At 38.8% G+C, this 16,327-nt stretch overlaps 1 protein-coding gene across 1 annotated transcript in view; it reads left to right on the top strand.

The window, feature by feature from the left end:
* Positions 1 to 16,327, top strand: part of LOC146468850 (CUB domain-containing protein 2-like) — a 92,291-nt gene that overhangs the window by 13,708 nt on the left and 62,256 nt on the right. Inside the window, exons 2-3 of the mRNA XM_085123896.1 lie at positions 8,189 to 8,305; positions 11,757 to 11,828. Of these exons, the coding sequence (XP_084980022.1) occupies positions 8,245 to 8,305; positions 11,757 to 11,828 (133 nt within the window). The 5' untranslated portion in view covers positions 8,189 to 8,244. The remainder of the gene's footprint in view (positions 1 to 8,188; positions 8,306 to 11,756; positions 11,829 to 16,327) is intronic.

Below are 16,327 nucleotides of genomic sequence, written 5' to 3' on the forward strand. Positions count from 1 at the left end.
GATTCCATCTGATCTAATATTCCTTACAGTCTCAGAGAGGAGTCATAAAGCTATTTACGTGAGTACCAACATAAAATTACAGTTAAGCAATGGAAGACTTTTTCCGTGTTTACATAGCCTCATCTAAACACGAGGGGGTTGGGAGAATTCGAGACAGATATGCAAACCCAAGACGCAGTCGAGGGTTTGCATAACTTTCGAGAATTCTGCCAACTCCCCGAGTGTTTAGATGAGGCTATGTAAACATGGGAAAGAAAGTCCTATTGCTTTTGTAAAATATTTCTAAAAAAAATGATTCGACAAATGAAGGGAAATTTTATTTATTTATTTCTTGATTGAAATAGATGTTCACAGTACATGCCCTGGACAATCATATTTGCTACCAGCCAATGAAAACGCGCATCTGACAACACATGAACCAATCAAAATTTGCGTTATCAAGTTGAAATTTGTGGCAAGCATCAGCGAGCCCCGTGTGGATGACGGCGATTTCAGCTTTGAATTCTCGTAAATCTTTCAGAAAAATACCGAACTTTTGGTGAAAGCTAGAAGAAATGTTCAAAATATGCGATTATGTAAGGAAAGAACTTCAAGATGAGGAGTTTATTGAAGCTTAAAATGAATGTCACTGTGCATGATCGCTCTTGAAAGTTACGTGAACTAGTCCGATGTGGCAGCCTGAGATGGCTGAGAAGTCGAATCGTTCATCGTGCCTTGTGAAGTTTTGCTGTTTAGGAATCATAGCACAAGCAGCGGATCCAGACTGTGAAGTTGATGCTGGTAATAGTAATCGTAACAGTAGATTATTACGCTGAAAAAGTCTCGGAGAAAATACATTTTATACAAATTTGACAGCCAAAACACGGCAATCGGCCGTACAAAGTTTGATTTGAAAAATTTATAGTCTGTAGCATAAAGTTTTGTGTTCGTTTTTGTGTACATTTTTTGAAAAAAGAATGTCTTTTGGAGAATTAAATTGTGGTACTCCGATGCAAAAATTACCTTGAAACACGTTTACTGCGTATTTGTTGCATATTTTGTCGTCTTCAAATGAGCCCTCTCGACGAGGTTGTCTAGCGAGGCAGGCAAAGCGCTGTGGTTCTTCTTTCCTTTGCTTTTTTCCCTCGGGATCAGGAGAAAGGAGATAGGCAAACCCGATCAAAATTTTGGGAACTTTTCTCCATTTCCTTAACAGTTGTACTTAAAATTACTTTGCGAGTCTTGCGAAAGCTTTGAAATGTTTTCAAATTGTGCCGGGAGACACAGAAAACGTGACATCACAACCGTATTTACATACTCTCATCAGGAGCCCCTTACCCGGAGCGTACAACTTTCATACCGAGTCTGTGAAACGGCGTTTTCACAAGTAGAGTTATTTTTAAACAAGCCTTTCCCGCGAATTAGTTTTGGGTAACCAATCACAAGCGATTGTGTAAGAGACTGTTATTACGTAACTAGAATGACTCGTCCACATGTTGACGGGTCAACGCGACTATAACAAAGCCTTCAACGGTACCTTAAATCTGCTTAGTGATGACGTTTTTCTTGATCATAAAGGGAAAAACTCAAATATACTGAATGGAGGTTTTCTGAGCCATAAGGAGAAGTTTTTCATATGCCATTGGGTATGCTAGCTCTGTCGCATTTTTTTAGAGTTACCGGCTTGGACTTTAAACTGCAAGATATCAGACAGCGCATTAATAAATGCTATGAAGACATGGGATCCGTGGATTTCGTAACTTGTGATTTCATGCTTATCTGCAGTGAGATTGCAGGATGTTCGTTTATCACGTATATGAGTCCAATAAATCCGCATCTTTAGGAGACAGCGCTAAACATATGTCATCTATGAAGACATAGGATCCGTGGAATTCGTTGCTCGTGATTTCATGCTCGTGCTATTTATCTACATCGAGATTGCAGGGTGTTCGTTTATGACGTATATGAGAGTCTAATAGCTCCACGTCTTTACAAAGTTGATCATTGTTGTCTCTCGCTTTCGAGAGGTTTGGCCTCTTGCAGTTTTTCTTTTCAGCTCCGTTGCCTCCTGACTGAACGACAAGTATTATGTTTTATCTCCATTGTTTTGTGGGTAAGCTCGCATCCGGTAGATATTAAAAGCAAAGACAGTCGGCAACTGTAATGCGAGTCTCTAAGATGCTTCAGAGATTTCTTCTGACAAATGTTTAGTGTTTGTTTTTGCAAAACGATGCAAAACATTCTGGCAATCTGAATGTTCCACTTGTGATTTCACCGGCTGTGTTCCGGCGTAAATCGGACTATCCAGTCGCCACTCGCCGTCTGGAAAAATTATAAGGCGAACAGCCTGAGCCAGTACTGGAATCGAACATAAGAGTCTTCGAGTGGTAATGAAAAGAGCCAACATCGGTTCATTTGTCGCGGGTCCTTGTTCCACAAGAGATTCAGGGAAGGGGGACAAATCTGACACGAGAGATCGCACCTCGCAAAAATAACCCGCTCTGCTTACAACTTGACTCCATTCCCGCAGCCGTTCATCTCCTTCAATAATTTTCTTCAGTGAAGATTCTTTCGATGCCGCCTGCAGAAATTTAAGTTCTTGTCTGAGCTCTAAGCTTAATCGTAAGGCTTTCTTTACTGAAGTGCTCTTGTCGACTAAAGAATTGTTGTGACCCTCCGGACCTTCCTCGGCCGCCGGAGACGAACACGTAGCTGACTCTTCAACTTCTAAACGGGGTTCATTTGTTTTAAAAGGATTTTCTACATCCTGATCGGACCTTTTCATTGTTTTGCAATACTATTTAAGGCCTATTTGACCATTGTGGAAACCGTCAGAGCGATATATCGAAGGGAGACTCGCGTATATTCGCACTCAGAGATAAGCTTATGCAAAGGTAGGCCGCAACTTCACATGTTGAAAGTGAAAGTAAAACGCATGGTATTGTGGGAAGGCCATCTGATGGAAGGGTGAATTGGAATGATGGAAAACGACAAGTGGAGAACGGAAAAAAGTACCAAAAAAATCGTAGCTTCGCCGCCATTTTATTTCTAATCAGATTTGTTTCGATGCAGACGTCACCGTAAAACAGTAATTTTCGCGGGAAAGGGGTATCTAAAAATAAAACAACTTGTGAAAACGCCGTTGCACAAATATAAGGAAGTTGTACGCTCCGGGTAATGGGCTCCTGCTCTCATCTTAACACACCTATCGACCAATGAGAGCGCGCGTACTATCTCAAATATTTTATAATGTACTCTATTGTGAAACTATGTCAGTGTTTTCTTTGTCTTGGAGAACGTTTTTCAAGTCATACTTTCTTGTGAGGTTCATGCCAAGGTCGAGTCTCCCAATTTACATAATTGAGAAATGCTAGTATTTGGAAGTCTTAAAACTATTGACATATTGGGAATATTATGATAGACATTTCGTATTCAAATTAGAAACTGATACTAGAAAAGGAAAAATGTTTCTTTGCCAATAAACACGATTTCATTTAAGATTTCCGTCTTATTAATGATGCAAGATTTTTATCGCAGAAAGGACAGCCCCTTGCAATTGTAGTTTACTTGTATAACCTTCGGGACTAAAGAAAAGCAAGGTTTAGGGTGAATAATTTAGCTTGCTGCTGATTATTGGCATATCGTGAATATTAACTGACATTTTGTATCCAAATTTGAAACTGATATACAGAAAAGGGAAAAACTGTTTTCTTTTTCAACGAGCAACATGATTTCGTTTAAGATTCTCGTATCATTTATGGTGTAGAGTTTTTAATGGAAAAAGACTGAGCACTATAAAAGGAAAACAAGTTTGAGGGAGAATATAATTTGCGTAGCATGTGCTCGATGACATATAGGGAATATTGTTGGACATTTTTTGTCAAATTAAAAACGATGCTAATTATTTCTTTTCAGAGAGAATCATGCTTACGGTTTGAATACGCCTTTGATAAAATTGTGGGATAAAGTCAATTTTTAAATTAATAAATAGTTAAAACTATTTTGACGACTTGAACAAAAAGCTTAGCCTTTGTGTAAGTATCTTCAACTGCAGGAAAAAGGAACTATAAAATTTCATAAGAGTATTAATTTTTATCACAAATTTAACGCGGCCATTGTCATCCTTTGTACCATACATGGAAAGTTTTAATATCTTCTTTCTAATTCACGACGTGTCGTCCTTTTTAATTACGAACGCATTAAGAATTTTAATATACAAGAGCTGAGTTATTGAGATCAAATGACCGAAATGTTGTCCAAACCACGACAAGTCCTGAGGCCATCTAGACCTAAAAAGCTAAATATTCATGCCATTTGGCTAAACACGCTTATAGCAAAAACGCTCCTATAGCTTATGTAGGAGAGTCGAATTTTGAAGTCCTACCCCTCCCCCTAGATCAACTGGCTAGCTTCCTTCGTAATATTGCTTTTTTGATATTTCATAATGGCAAGAAACGTCTCTCAGAAATCGTTGTGTTTGACAATCTTTTAAGCTAAATGTCTCGGAGTCAGCGCTTTTATATTAAAATTAAATGCTAATACGTAATACGTTCGTAATGAAAAACGAGCCCTCATGGTGAATTGGAAAAAAAATATATTCAAAACTTTCCATGCATGACGCACAAAAGAACGTCTTCTTTACATTTGTGATTAACAAGGAAAAGTCTTGTTTAACTTTAAGAGCGGTTTTGACCGCGGCAGCCTCCTTGGTTTGGAGAAGAACATAGATTTTGATCACTTTTAGCTGAATAGAGTGAGGCTGGTCTGGAATTGATTATAGTTGTCACGAGTAAAATGGAGTTGAAAGCCCTAGCGAAGTCCTACTCACATGTTCGACATATTCATATCGGTTGCTGAACCAATTTGGCTTCTTGTATGTTTGTAGCGGGTTAACATGATCATTTGGAGAATTTGGATGGTATGCTATCGACAGAATGGTTGTGTCTAAAATAGTTTAGGGAAAAAAAATTTGATCTGAAATTAGGCAAGAGTTTTAAGAAGCGCGATACCCCCGGTGGCAAGACGCAGTTGTAGTCATTATTCTTTGTCAGTAAAAGACGCGTTACTGTCTCTGTGTCTTAACCATAAGCAAACTGTAAGGCTCTATGTCAAATCAATTAGGGCGAATTATCGAAGCAACCAATTGCAGCAAGTGAAAGGAGTTACATGCAAAATGCAGGTGCAGCCTTAATTTGCAAGTAAAAGAAGCATTAGTGTTCCGGTGTCTTAACCATAAGCGAACTGTCAGCTACGGGTTAAACACATTCTGTATTTTGGATTGTTCGAAGCTACACAAACGGTGTCCATCCTAGCAAAGGTACGTTTTGAAATCAGTTATTGACGGCCGAGTTTAAATAATGAGTTAAGGGTTTCCAGTAACAAGAGAAATGTTAATGTATGTAGTACGGTAAAGGTCATGGCGGTTCAGTACCAAAAAACAAGAAGAAAAAAGGTTCAGCGAGAATAATTTTCCACTCAATTCGCTATTGACTTATTGAGAATATCATAACACGAGGTGTGAGGTGAGGTGTGATATCAAAGTATCTTATCAGAGTATGCTTAAAGGCAAGGAAAACAAAAAGGCCGGGGGAGAATGATTTGAATCTGCTCATTGACATATTGGAAATATTATAATAGACATTTCGTATTCAAACTAGAAACTGATACTAGAAAAGGAAAAATGTTTTCTTTCTCAAAAAAACAGGATTTCGTTTAAGATTTCCGTTTTATTAATGATGCAAGATCTTTATCGCAAAAAAAGACATCTACTTGTAATTGTAGTTTACTTGTATAACCTTCTACAAAAAGAAAGCGAGGTTTAGGGTGAATAATTTAGCTTGCTGCTGATCATTGGCATATTGGGAATATTAACTGACATTTTGTATCCAAATTTGAAACTAACATTAAGAAAAGGGAAAAACTGTTTTCTTTACCAAAGAGCAAAGTGATTTCCTTTAAGATTCTTGTCTCGTTTATGGTTTAGAGATTTTAACGGAAAAAGATAGCACTATAAAAGGAAAACAAGTTTGAGAGAGAATATATTTGCCTAGCATCTGCTTGTTGACATATAGGGAATATTGTTGGACATTTTGTGTCAAATAAAAAACGATGCTAATTATTTCTTTTCAGAGAGCATCATGCTTACGGTTTAAAGACACCTTTAATAAAAATGTAAAATAAAATCAACTGAACTATTTTGACGACCTGCATCAAAATCTAATTCTTCAACTGGAGGTAAAAGGCACTATAAAATTTAACAAGAGTATTACTTTTTATTACAAATTTAACGCGGCCATTGTTATCCTTTGCACCATACATGGAAAGTTTTAATATCTTCTTTTTAATTCGCCACGTGCGGTCCTTTTTCATTACGAACGCATTAAGAATTTTAATATAAAAGCGCTGAGTTATTGAGATCAAATGAACGAAATGTTGTCCAAAACACGACAATTCCTGAAGCCATCTAGACCTAAAAAGCTAAATATCCATACACTTTGGCTAAACACACTTATAGCAAAATCACTCCTATAGCTTATGTAGGAGAGTCGAATTTTGAAGTCCTCCGTTCCCCCCCCTCCCCCCCCCCCAGCTCAACTGGCTTCTTTCCTTCGTAATATTGCTTTTTTTAATATTCCATAATGGCAAGAAACGTCCCTCAGACATCGTCATGTTTAACAATCCTTTAAGCTTAAAATCTCCGAGTCAGCGCTTTTGTATTAAAATTAATTGCGAATACGTAATACGTTCGTAATGAAAAACGAGCCCTCATAGTGAGTTGGAAAAAAAAGATATTAAAACTTTCCATGCATGACGCAAAAAAGAGCAACGTCTTCTATAAATTTGTGATTAACAAGGAAGTTTGAAGAAGAGCATAGAATCTGACCACATTTGGCTGAATAGGGTGAGGCTGCTCTGGAATTGATTATAGTTGTCACGAGTAAAATGAAGTTGAAGGCCCTAGCAAAGTCCTGCTGACATGTTTGACATATCCATATCGGTCGTTGAACCAATTTAGCTTCTTGTATGTTTGTAGCGGGTTAACATGATCATTTGGAGAATTTGGACGGTATGCAATCGACAAGAAGGTCGTCTCTGAAATAGGTTAGGAAAAATTTTGGTCTGAAATTTGGCAAGAGTTTCCAGATGTGCGCTACTCCTTGGTGGCAAGATGCAGTTGTAGCCATTATTATTTGTCAGTTAAAGACGCCTGACTGTCTCTGTGTGTTAACCATAAGCAAACTGTAAGGCTCTATATGAAAGCAATTAGAGCGAATTAACAAAGAAACCAATTGGAGCAAGTGAAAAGAGTTACCTGTGAAATGCAGGTGTAGCCTTAATTTGCAAGTAAAAAAAGCATTAGTGTTTTGGTGTCTTAACCATAAGCGAACTGTTAGCTACGGGTTAAACACATTCTGTATTTTGGATCGTTCGAAACTACACAAACGGTGTCTATTCTAGCAAAGGAACGTTTTGAAATCAGCTATTGACGGCCGAGTTTAAATAATGAATTGAGGATTTCTAGTAACAAACAAAATATCCCTGTATGTAGTACGGTAAAATACATGGCTGCTCAGTACCAGAAAAACAAGAAAGAAAAAGGTTAAGCGAGGATAACTTCCCACACATTTAGTCATTGACTTATCATAACACGAGGTGTGATATTAAAATATCAGAGTACCTTATCAGAGTATGCTTAAAGGCAAGGAAAACAAAAAGGCCGGGGGAGAATGATTTGAATCTGCTCATTGACATATTGGAAATTTTATAATAGACATTTCGTAATAAAATTAGAAACTGACAATAGAAAAGAAAACAAAATGTTTTCTTTGCCAAAAAACACGATTTCATTTAATATTTCCGTCTAATTATTGGTGCAAGATCTTTATCGCAGCAATGACAGCTACTTGTAATTGTATTTTACTTATATAACCGTCTACAAAAAAGAACTATGCGGAAACTAAACATTTTTCAGAGAAAATAAAGCTCCAAATTGGATAAAAATGCCATACATTACCTTGTATTTTACTGTCTTTTAGAATAACCGTTGCTTAATTATCTCTAAAAATTGCGTGGTTACACCCAATTTAATTTTTGGATATCAAAAACCCTTGCTAGGATCTGATTTCCCCGCATAGTCATAAACCGCACAAAAATACTTTTTTTATTAATAGGCACCGTTCTCAGGGTATTTGCCTGTTCTTCTTTGCAGGTTTTCCTTTCTTTGCCAAGTAATACCAATGTTGTGATAATCAGTGTTTATCAAGGATGGACGAATGGTTTCTTAAAGCCCTTATTTTACACGTTTCCTTACTGTGGATAAGAGGAGGTGAGTGTCAAGCCGATTTTTCTCATGGGATAAAATTAGAGCATACATGATATTAGCATTAAATTATTGTAAGTAAATTAATAAACACAGAGAATACGCAGATTTGTTAGACTACTGCGGATAGTACAAAAAAATGAAACCCAGAGAGAGAAGGATGGGTAAAGCTAACAAAGAGAGACCGCAGCTCACCTTTGAGCAACACTGTCACACTAAATAACCAAACGAAGAAACTTGACAAGATAAAAACCACGCAAGGGGGGTTGTGTCCCTTAATAATTGTTTTGACAAAGTGAATCCCATAAATTAAAAGAAGCAGATTTCCAGACAGTACCACCTGAGACGCTTCGAGGGATATGGAGCAATTCCAGTACCCAAGGAGAAATCAAACGTTTTCTTGGCCAGACCAGATCACTTGCATGTACTCCAAACCAGTGGCCTAGCAAGAGCCGCCGTACATTCAGAGTCTGGAGAAACAACCATCCCATTTGGTACGGCGAGTTTTAAGATATAGCCGTTGAAAAGAGGTGACAGAAAACAGCGCAACAACGTTTTTGCCATAGATGCCACGGAGAGACCCACCACGGAATATCGTTCCCACAGTCCCGATTTTGTGGTTCAAGGGACGCACAACAGGGCGTGCTACATTGAAAAGAAAGGAGAGGCCAGGGATTGCAAGAAAGGGCAATATGAGTGAAAGCTACAATCGTCAGCCCCAAAACGTCCATCGTGATGAAACTAGAGTAGCTCCAGTTAGAGATACCACGGAGGCGGAGACCACACAGGTCTTACCGGAGAGATCGCACACAACAGCAATGCAAATGAAAGAAACTAAAGAGGAATATGTCGCACTGAGGTAAGCAACAGCAGTAATCAAGAATGGCGCAAGACGAGTGGTCGTTAATGCGCTACTGGACGACGTCAGTCGTAAGACGTACATCAACAGTTGAATTAGAACTCCAAGGGGAGAACCGTAGAGCAACCGTTAACGTTCTAAATGGTCGACAGCTTCGAGACAAGAATCCTTGAGCTAAATCTTGAAAGCTTAGATGAAAAGAAGTATGTAAAGATAACAGCTTTCACTGCAGAACGCGTTTCAGGGAACATTGGAGTAATCAACTGGGCTAAATACGCGACGAAGTGGGAGTATCTTAACGGTTTTACTTTAACTTGGAGCACGCCCAATCATCGACGTTTTCGTGAGTATCAAGCAAAGAAGGATGTTGGAGGAAAACCAGTAAAAACAGTTGCACGGCTGACGACCCTCCGATGGACATTTATCGGCGATGGAAATAGTACTCATTAGGGAGGCTATCAAACAAGTGTCGCTCACACTTATTTTATACGTGATGACGATACCAGTTCAACTAGATTGCAAACTCCAAACATTCTTGGAGATAGAGGTGCTTAGTCAGAGCATTGAGACTTCGAATGAGAAATACCGCGCTCGAGAAACTTTAGCGATCAATCAAACGTGAGAGCAGGCGGTACGAGGTGGAATTGCATTGGAAAGACGACCATTCAGTGTTACCAGACAACTACGAGACAGCCCTGAGACGGTTGAGAAGTACAGAGAAACGCACTCTCAAAAAGAGCTAGAAGAGAGGCCTGTGCGTATAAGGAAGATCCCAAAAACAGAGAAAAAGCCCTTTGAGTCTTGTTACCTACCGCCGGACAAAGCAACGACGAGGACAAGCATTGTGTCTGACGCGGCAGCCAAGTGCGAGGGGATCTCTTTAGCAATGTCATACACCATGGACCTAAGTTTTCCAGCGTTTAATACGGTTCCCGAGCAAGCAATAGAGTTAGTCTGTGGCATAGCAGAGATGTATCTCTGCGCAAGTCTTAAACCAGAAGATATCCAGTGTAATGGACTTGTATGGAGAGCGCTCGACCAAACCAAGGTACCAGATGAAATTGAATTCAAATGAGTGGCATTCGGAATAAATTCGTCGCAGCTTCAACCGTTGTTCGTCGTACAAGAACATGCGAAGAAGTATCAATAAAATTTTCCACTGGTTACGGTAACAATTATATCTCTGGCAATATTATCTCCAACTATCTCTCAACATATATGGAAGATAGCATGAATTCAGTTCCAGATGATACGATTGCCATAGACTTGTGCAAAATACTTTCGACGCAGTGGAAGAATGCTGGTATGCACGCATGTAAATGGCTGTCTAACTCAGGAGAATTGTTGTGGGAGATACCAGCATTGGAAAGTAGATCTAGATAATGGGGGAGCTGCCCTGCCCCGCGGAGTACTATGGGTAGAGAGGGAAAACATGTTCATCTGCCGATTGCATCCACCTCGAGATGTGTACAGATGTTAGACCTAATAAAGCGCAGGCTTCCTGAGAAGAATAACCACATTTTGCGACACTTTCGGATTTTGGACGCCATATACCTTTCGAGCAAAGGCTTCGTTCCAAGAAATCTGGCCCACGGGCATCGACTTGTGAGAAGTCGCTTCAGTTGTAACAGGAAAAGAAGGCTAAGCGGTGGTTCAACAATGAACCAAAGCATTTAGTAAAAATTAAGATCGCGATGTTTTCAGCCCGTGGACAGGAATTTGAAGTCCACGAGCCCTCAGGCATTCGTAGATGCGTAGGGAGCAGTAGTGTATTAAAAATATGAGCACAGTGATGGAACTTTTTCGGTCCACCTAGTGGCTGCCAAGTCAAGAGTTGCACCCCTTACAGCCACTCGAATCCCTCGTTTGAGGCTGAGGGGCGCAATTCTAGGATTAAAACTAAGTGTATCAATATCGAAAGCATTGAAGATTGCAACTCGCGAAATCACGTTTTGGTCGGATGTCATGAAAGTGTTATGGTAGATTCATCTCCGAAGCAGGAAATATAAGCCATTTGTTGCAAACGGAATTGGAGAAATACGGTCTCACACAAGTCCTCAACAGTGAAGATATTTTTAACTGAAGAGAACTCAGCTGATCGTCTAACAAGAGGTTTATCAGTAGAGGAGTTAGCTAGTAAGGACAAATTGTGGGACGGACCTTTGTATTTGGAGAAAAAAATCTGAATGGGCAGTAGATCATATCATGAAACAGCAACGAAAGAGGTCAGGAAACAAGCACGCCTACAAGCTGACTGCAGCAATAGAGGGACAACTGTGTTAGCTATCAAAAACAATGCTACGCAGCGGCTTAAAACGAAAAACTGCGAAAATCTTTCTCCTGTTTCATCTTCCACCCGCAGTTCAAATATATGTTTCATATATTTATATTAATATTTTCTAAAAAATGTAGGTCGCTCCCTCGGGTCACAAATATTTGGAAGTCTTCAACAGATTCTCGGAAAGGTGCTGTTGATCCATAATTAAATACAGGCAGTTTTCTGACAGGTATCATGGATAAGTTTGCAAGTACACCACCTTGAAAAACTGGTTTACAAGATGTCTCTATTTATTGTGTTTCTTAATTGATTCTTAACAGCTACTTTGACTTCACGGACAAACCCACCAACCACAAACAGATCAGCGTCTCAGACACCGATTCCGGCAACAGGTAATATATGACTTGCATTTTTTGAAGTATGTATTACTAAATTTCGGTTTTCAAAATGTAACGTTACATTTGCCGACAACTTTCACATGGAAACTGCGCGACGCTGAATAATTTAAAATTTTACGGATTTTTAAGGGAGCAAGCCATTACAGTTCAGTTTTAAAAAAGTACCATTTCGATGAAAAACAATTTCTCCATTAATGTAGTTTCTATTAATATGCTAAAAGAGATTTTCTTATCATTATGAGCCATTTGAATTAACTTCTCTATTCCATTTCGTACGCATGCGCTGTGGCATTTGCTAATTGGTTTATTGGCTTGGATTTTTCGTCGGTGACCCTTGAAGATTTAAAAAATTCGACTTGATCCTTTGTCAGCGACATCAAAGGCGAAATTACGACAGCTATGGATTGAAAGTTCTACCGTTTCACGACATCAAAAACGATTGGTGCAGCTTAAATTAGAGACTTTCCCAATCGTGTCGGTAAAATGATTCAACAAATACATCTTACATGTTTAGCCAACTTTTTCAACCATTCCCGTTGCACAGCGTTAAGATTTTGAATCTTAAACTTCTCAATAACACGATCGCATACTATCCACTTAATCCATTGTAACCCCCTTACGGCTAATTTATGTAACTTAAGGTTACCCGATACCTTCAGAGGTGTCTCGCGTTTAAGCGATGTAGCGCGTCCAGTTTAAACTGTAGATACCTAAACCCCGATATCAAATTAAAGCTTATAGGGCTGGCTATCAAACTATACCAAGAATTGTGAAATAAAATGAATTGTCGAATTTTTCACAACCTCTAATTGCGAGCGTCCGAATCACCTTTTTAAAGCTACAAGTCAAAGTGAATTTTGTTTTTTGCTAATTTAATTTGCTCCTCAGTTTCCGGACCCTAAGCGCTAAAAAAAACGTGTCTGCGTCTTGCCATATTCAATCGCAGTGAAAAGTTATCGAGCATTTTCGAAATAGGATGAAAAAAAAAAAAGGAGTAATCGTACAAAAATCGCTCTCGGAGAAAAAATATTTCGAAAGAAGAAATTCGCAGACATCTTTTCGTTGTTTATATGTTAAACTAGCTACTGTCCAAATTTGAAGGCAAACGAACAAATTCCTTTTTTAGTTTTAGCTCTATGAAGTGGCTCTTCCAAGTAAAAAAAAAATTATTCGAGAAAACAGTGCTAAAAATTCGGCAATTCATTTTATTTCAAAATTCTTGGTTTAGTTGGATAGCCAGCTCTATAACCTTTAATTTGATATCAGGGTTTAGGTATCTACAGTTTAAACCGGACGTGCTACATCGCTTGGACGCGAGACACCTCTGAAGACACCTTTGAAGGTACCGGGTAACCTTAAGTTGCCTGGTCGATTCAGGCAGACATGTTTCTCATTGGTTGAAATTAACAATGCCAAGGTGACGCGTCCAACTGTCTCTTCGGGGATGAGCGTGCGCTCATTTTACGAACAGCAGCTAGTAATCGATCCTAAGCTCACAAATGTTTGGAGAACTCTAACAGATTCTCAGAAAGTGAGCGTTCTCCTTTTAAAATAAATGGAACTACTTGAAAATACAATAAAAATTTGCCGGTTATTGAGAGGCCCTCTATGACATTTAGATACATGCAGAGAAAATACCTAGCCAATCTTTGACTGATCGCCGCTGATTGTTCCTGATACTGAGGATTATAAAACATCTGTTTGTAGTTGTCAAAAACTACCACATTTAAATTTCCCGTCGATCTGCAATAAAAAACCAGGCGGTTTTCTGACAAGCATCGTGGATAAGTTTGCAAGTGCACCACTTTGACAAACTGGTTTACAAGATTTCTCTATTTATTTCGTTTTTAATTTGATTCTTAATAGCCATCGTGACTCCGTGGACAACTACACCAACCACAAACAAAGCAGCGTCTCCGACACCGAGTCCAGCAACAGGTAATATATGACTTGCATGTTTGAAGTATATATTACTGAAATAAGGTTTACAATCTAACATTACAATTGTCGACAACTTTAGCATGCAAATTGCGCGATGGTGCGGAATTGAAGATTAAGGGAGCTTACCATTACCAGTTAGTTTAAAAATGGACCAATTCAGTGAAAAGCAGGTTTATTTAGGTCTCCATTAATGCATTTTATAACACACTTCTTAACAAGAAACATTATAATGCCTGCTTAGACAAACCACCGACAACACAAAGACCACAATTCATTATCTTCTTACTACTGCGTTGGCTACTAGGTGACTGTGTTTCTTTTTCTTCTCTTAGTATACATTGTTAATATATATATTTTTTAAATTTAATGTAACTACCAACGTCTTCATGTCTGTGGAACAAAGTATTTTAATCGGAGCGACGTAGTGAGTCGATACTGGATACCAAAAGCTGGTTTCTCACTGTACTCGGTTGCAGTGATGAGAATTTTATTGTACTTTTTCACTCTCCAAAGATTAATTCTGCTAGCCAAGTACATGAATTTGTTTCGTGAAACTTTGATAACATCTTTGATAACATCATGTAAATAGAGGATACCAATTTAAGGAGTCTTGCTTAAATACTTTACCCCTATCTAGACCGAGGAGTAGTTGGGAGTGCTGATTGTTGCCACGGCGACTTTCAACTTGAATAACTTTAAAATATTTGAGCCAACTATCTCAAACTTTAGGATTGTTTCAGAAATTTATCTAGAAAAAAAAAAATTAATGTGGTCGTTAGTGTTCGTAGGCTTGCATGGATGTTACCGTGGCAACCATTTTTTACAGGCATTTTTTGGGGGGAAATAGAAAAACCTTTTTTTAAAATGAAGAAACAACACTTCTTCCCGTATTTTTAAATATGTTTAGCTCATAACGTTGTTTGTGTATTGGTTTTGATAACTTTTCGTTCAATTTCGTGGTTTTCCTGAAGGTTTTTTGAAAATTCAGAAATCCAAGAAGGCCGCCATTTCGCAATTATGACCTTTATTTACCACATGAAATGACGTCATCACTTCGCGCTGTGGACCTCAAAGGAGACTTCTTTAAACGTACTATCATATACTCCCACTGTTATAGACCCACCTCTAGACCTTCCCACAGAAGACAAAAAATAAAAGACGCCTGGTCTAGACAAGGTTAATTTAAGATTTTCCGAATTTACATTAAGGGTACTTCCTGGGTTCGATAGGGTGAAAAAGTGAAAATACATTTTTTTCGAGCAAATAGAATTTGGGGATTTTATCTAACATTTGCTGAAAAAAAAATTGAAAGATATTAAAAAAGCGCGAGATATTTAGGAAAATGTATTCCCATATAAAAGTATATAAATAAAAAAGGTGTCATAATCGTCTTAGTGCGAGACGCCCCAGAGGAATTTTCGCGGCAAAACGCTTCATCCAGGAGCTCTTATTTCAGAAATAAGCATATTTTGTTTACATCTCGCCCGCAGAAAATTTCTCACTTCGAATTTTATATTCTTCGCGCTTCCCACATGGAAAAGTCATCAAAAAACGAAAAGAGCCTGTGGATAAAATCCCGGAAGAAGCCAGGGCCTAAGAAAAAGGGAAAGATAGGTTTCAGCGAAGATCAAAAACGTGATCTTGCAGAGAGCAACAAAGGCTCTTGGTTCGACCAAGAAAGTCTAGTCGACGTTGAAGGTTCTGTCGAAGGTGATCACGAAGAACTGGAGCAGCGGCCTTCAAATTTATCCACTGTTATTGGATCAAGCACACAGAGGTCGATTGCTGTGCAAAAGTCCTGCAGGGTAACTTTGCAAGCGTCTTGTGAAAAGATCAAATATCATATTCTGCATCCTCTGGGCCGATTTCTTTCTTCTGCAGCGCGATAAAACCAAATAACGTTTTACTGCGCGTTTGTAATGAAACATTGGCATAAAATCAGCAGAATTAGACCGATGAAATAGAACTCACCAGAAGCGCATGAGCCCACGTGTAATACCCGAGATAGCGCGTTCTGCGTGGCCCTTTCTCTCGCTTTTTGCTCCGCTCCACGCTATCTTGAAGATTTCTTACGAAGAAATCACCATCGTACCTAAATAACAGTAAAAATGCGATTTTCTTTCATTATACATTTCCTTTGATACGAAATGAATAATCGCTTTAGCTTGAAGCGTAAATTACATTACACGCAATCAAAACGAACAACCTACCCAATAGATTTCATCTCTGATATCATTGCACTCCTCAAACTCTCCGCTGACGGGCTTTCGGTTTCGTTAGCCTTGGTTTTTCCCCGTTTTCCTGGTTGATTTTTACGTTTTCCTTTCGCCACTTTCCCCATCTCGTTCGATCAGAAACAGCGGAGTCTAAAACGTGTCTGCAATGCGATACTTTTGCCGCGAAATTCTGTGCAATTGTTGTTGACGCCATGGGGTCCTGTTGCTTGATTGGCTCGTTACGTAATGAGGTCTCTTAATCTCCTGTAGAGGCTTGTTTTTCTTGCAAACCTTTATCGAGCGAAAACTCGCACTTGAATTTTGGAAGAGTATGTC

The sequence above is a fragment of the Pavona decussata genome, unplaced genomic scaffold, assembly GCF_977016875.1.
Source record: "Pavona decussata unplaced genomic scaffold, jaPavDecu1.1 SCAFFOLD_128, whole genome shotgun sequence".
In the NCBI taxonomy this organism is placed as follows: domain Eukaryota; kingdom Metazoa; phylum Cnidaria; class Anthozoa; order Scleractinia; family Agariciidae; genus Pavona; species Pavona decussata.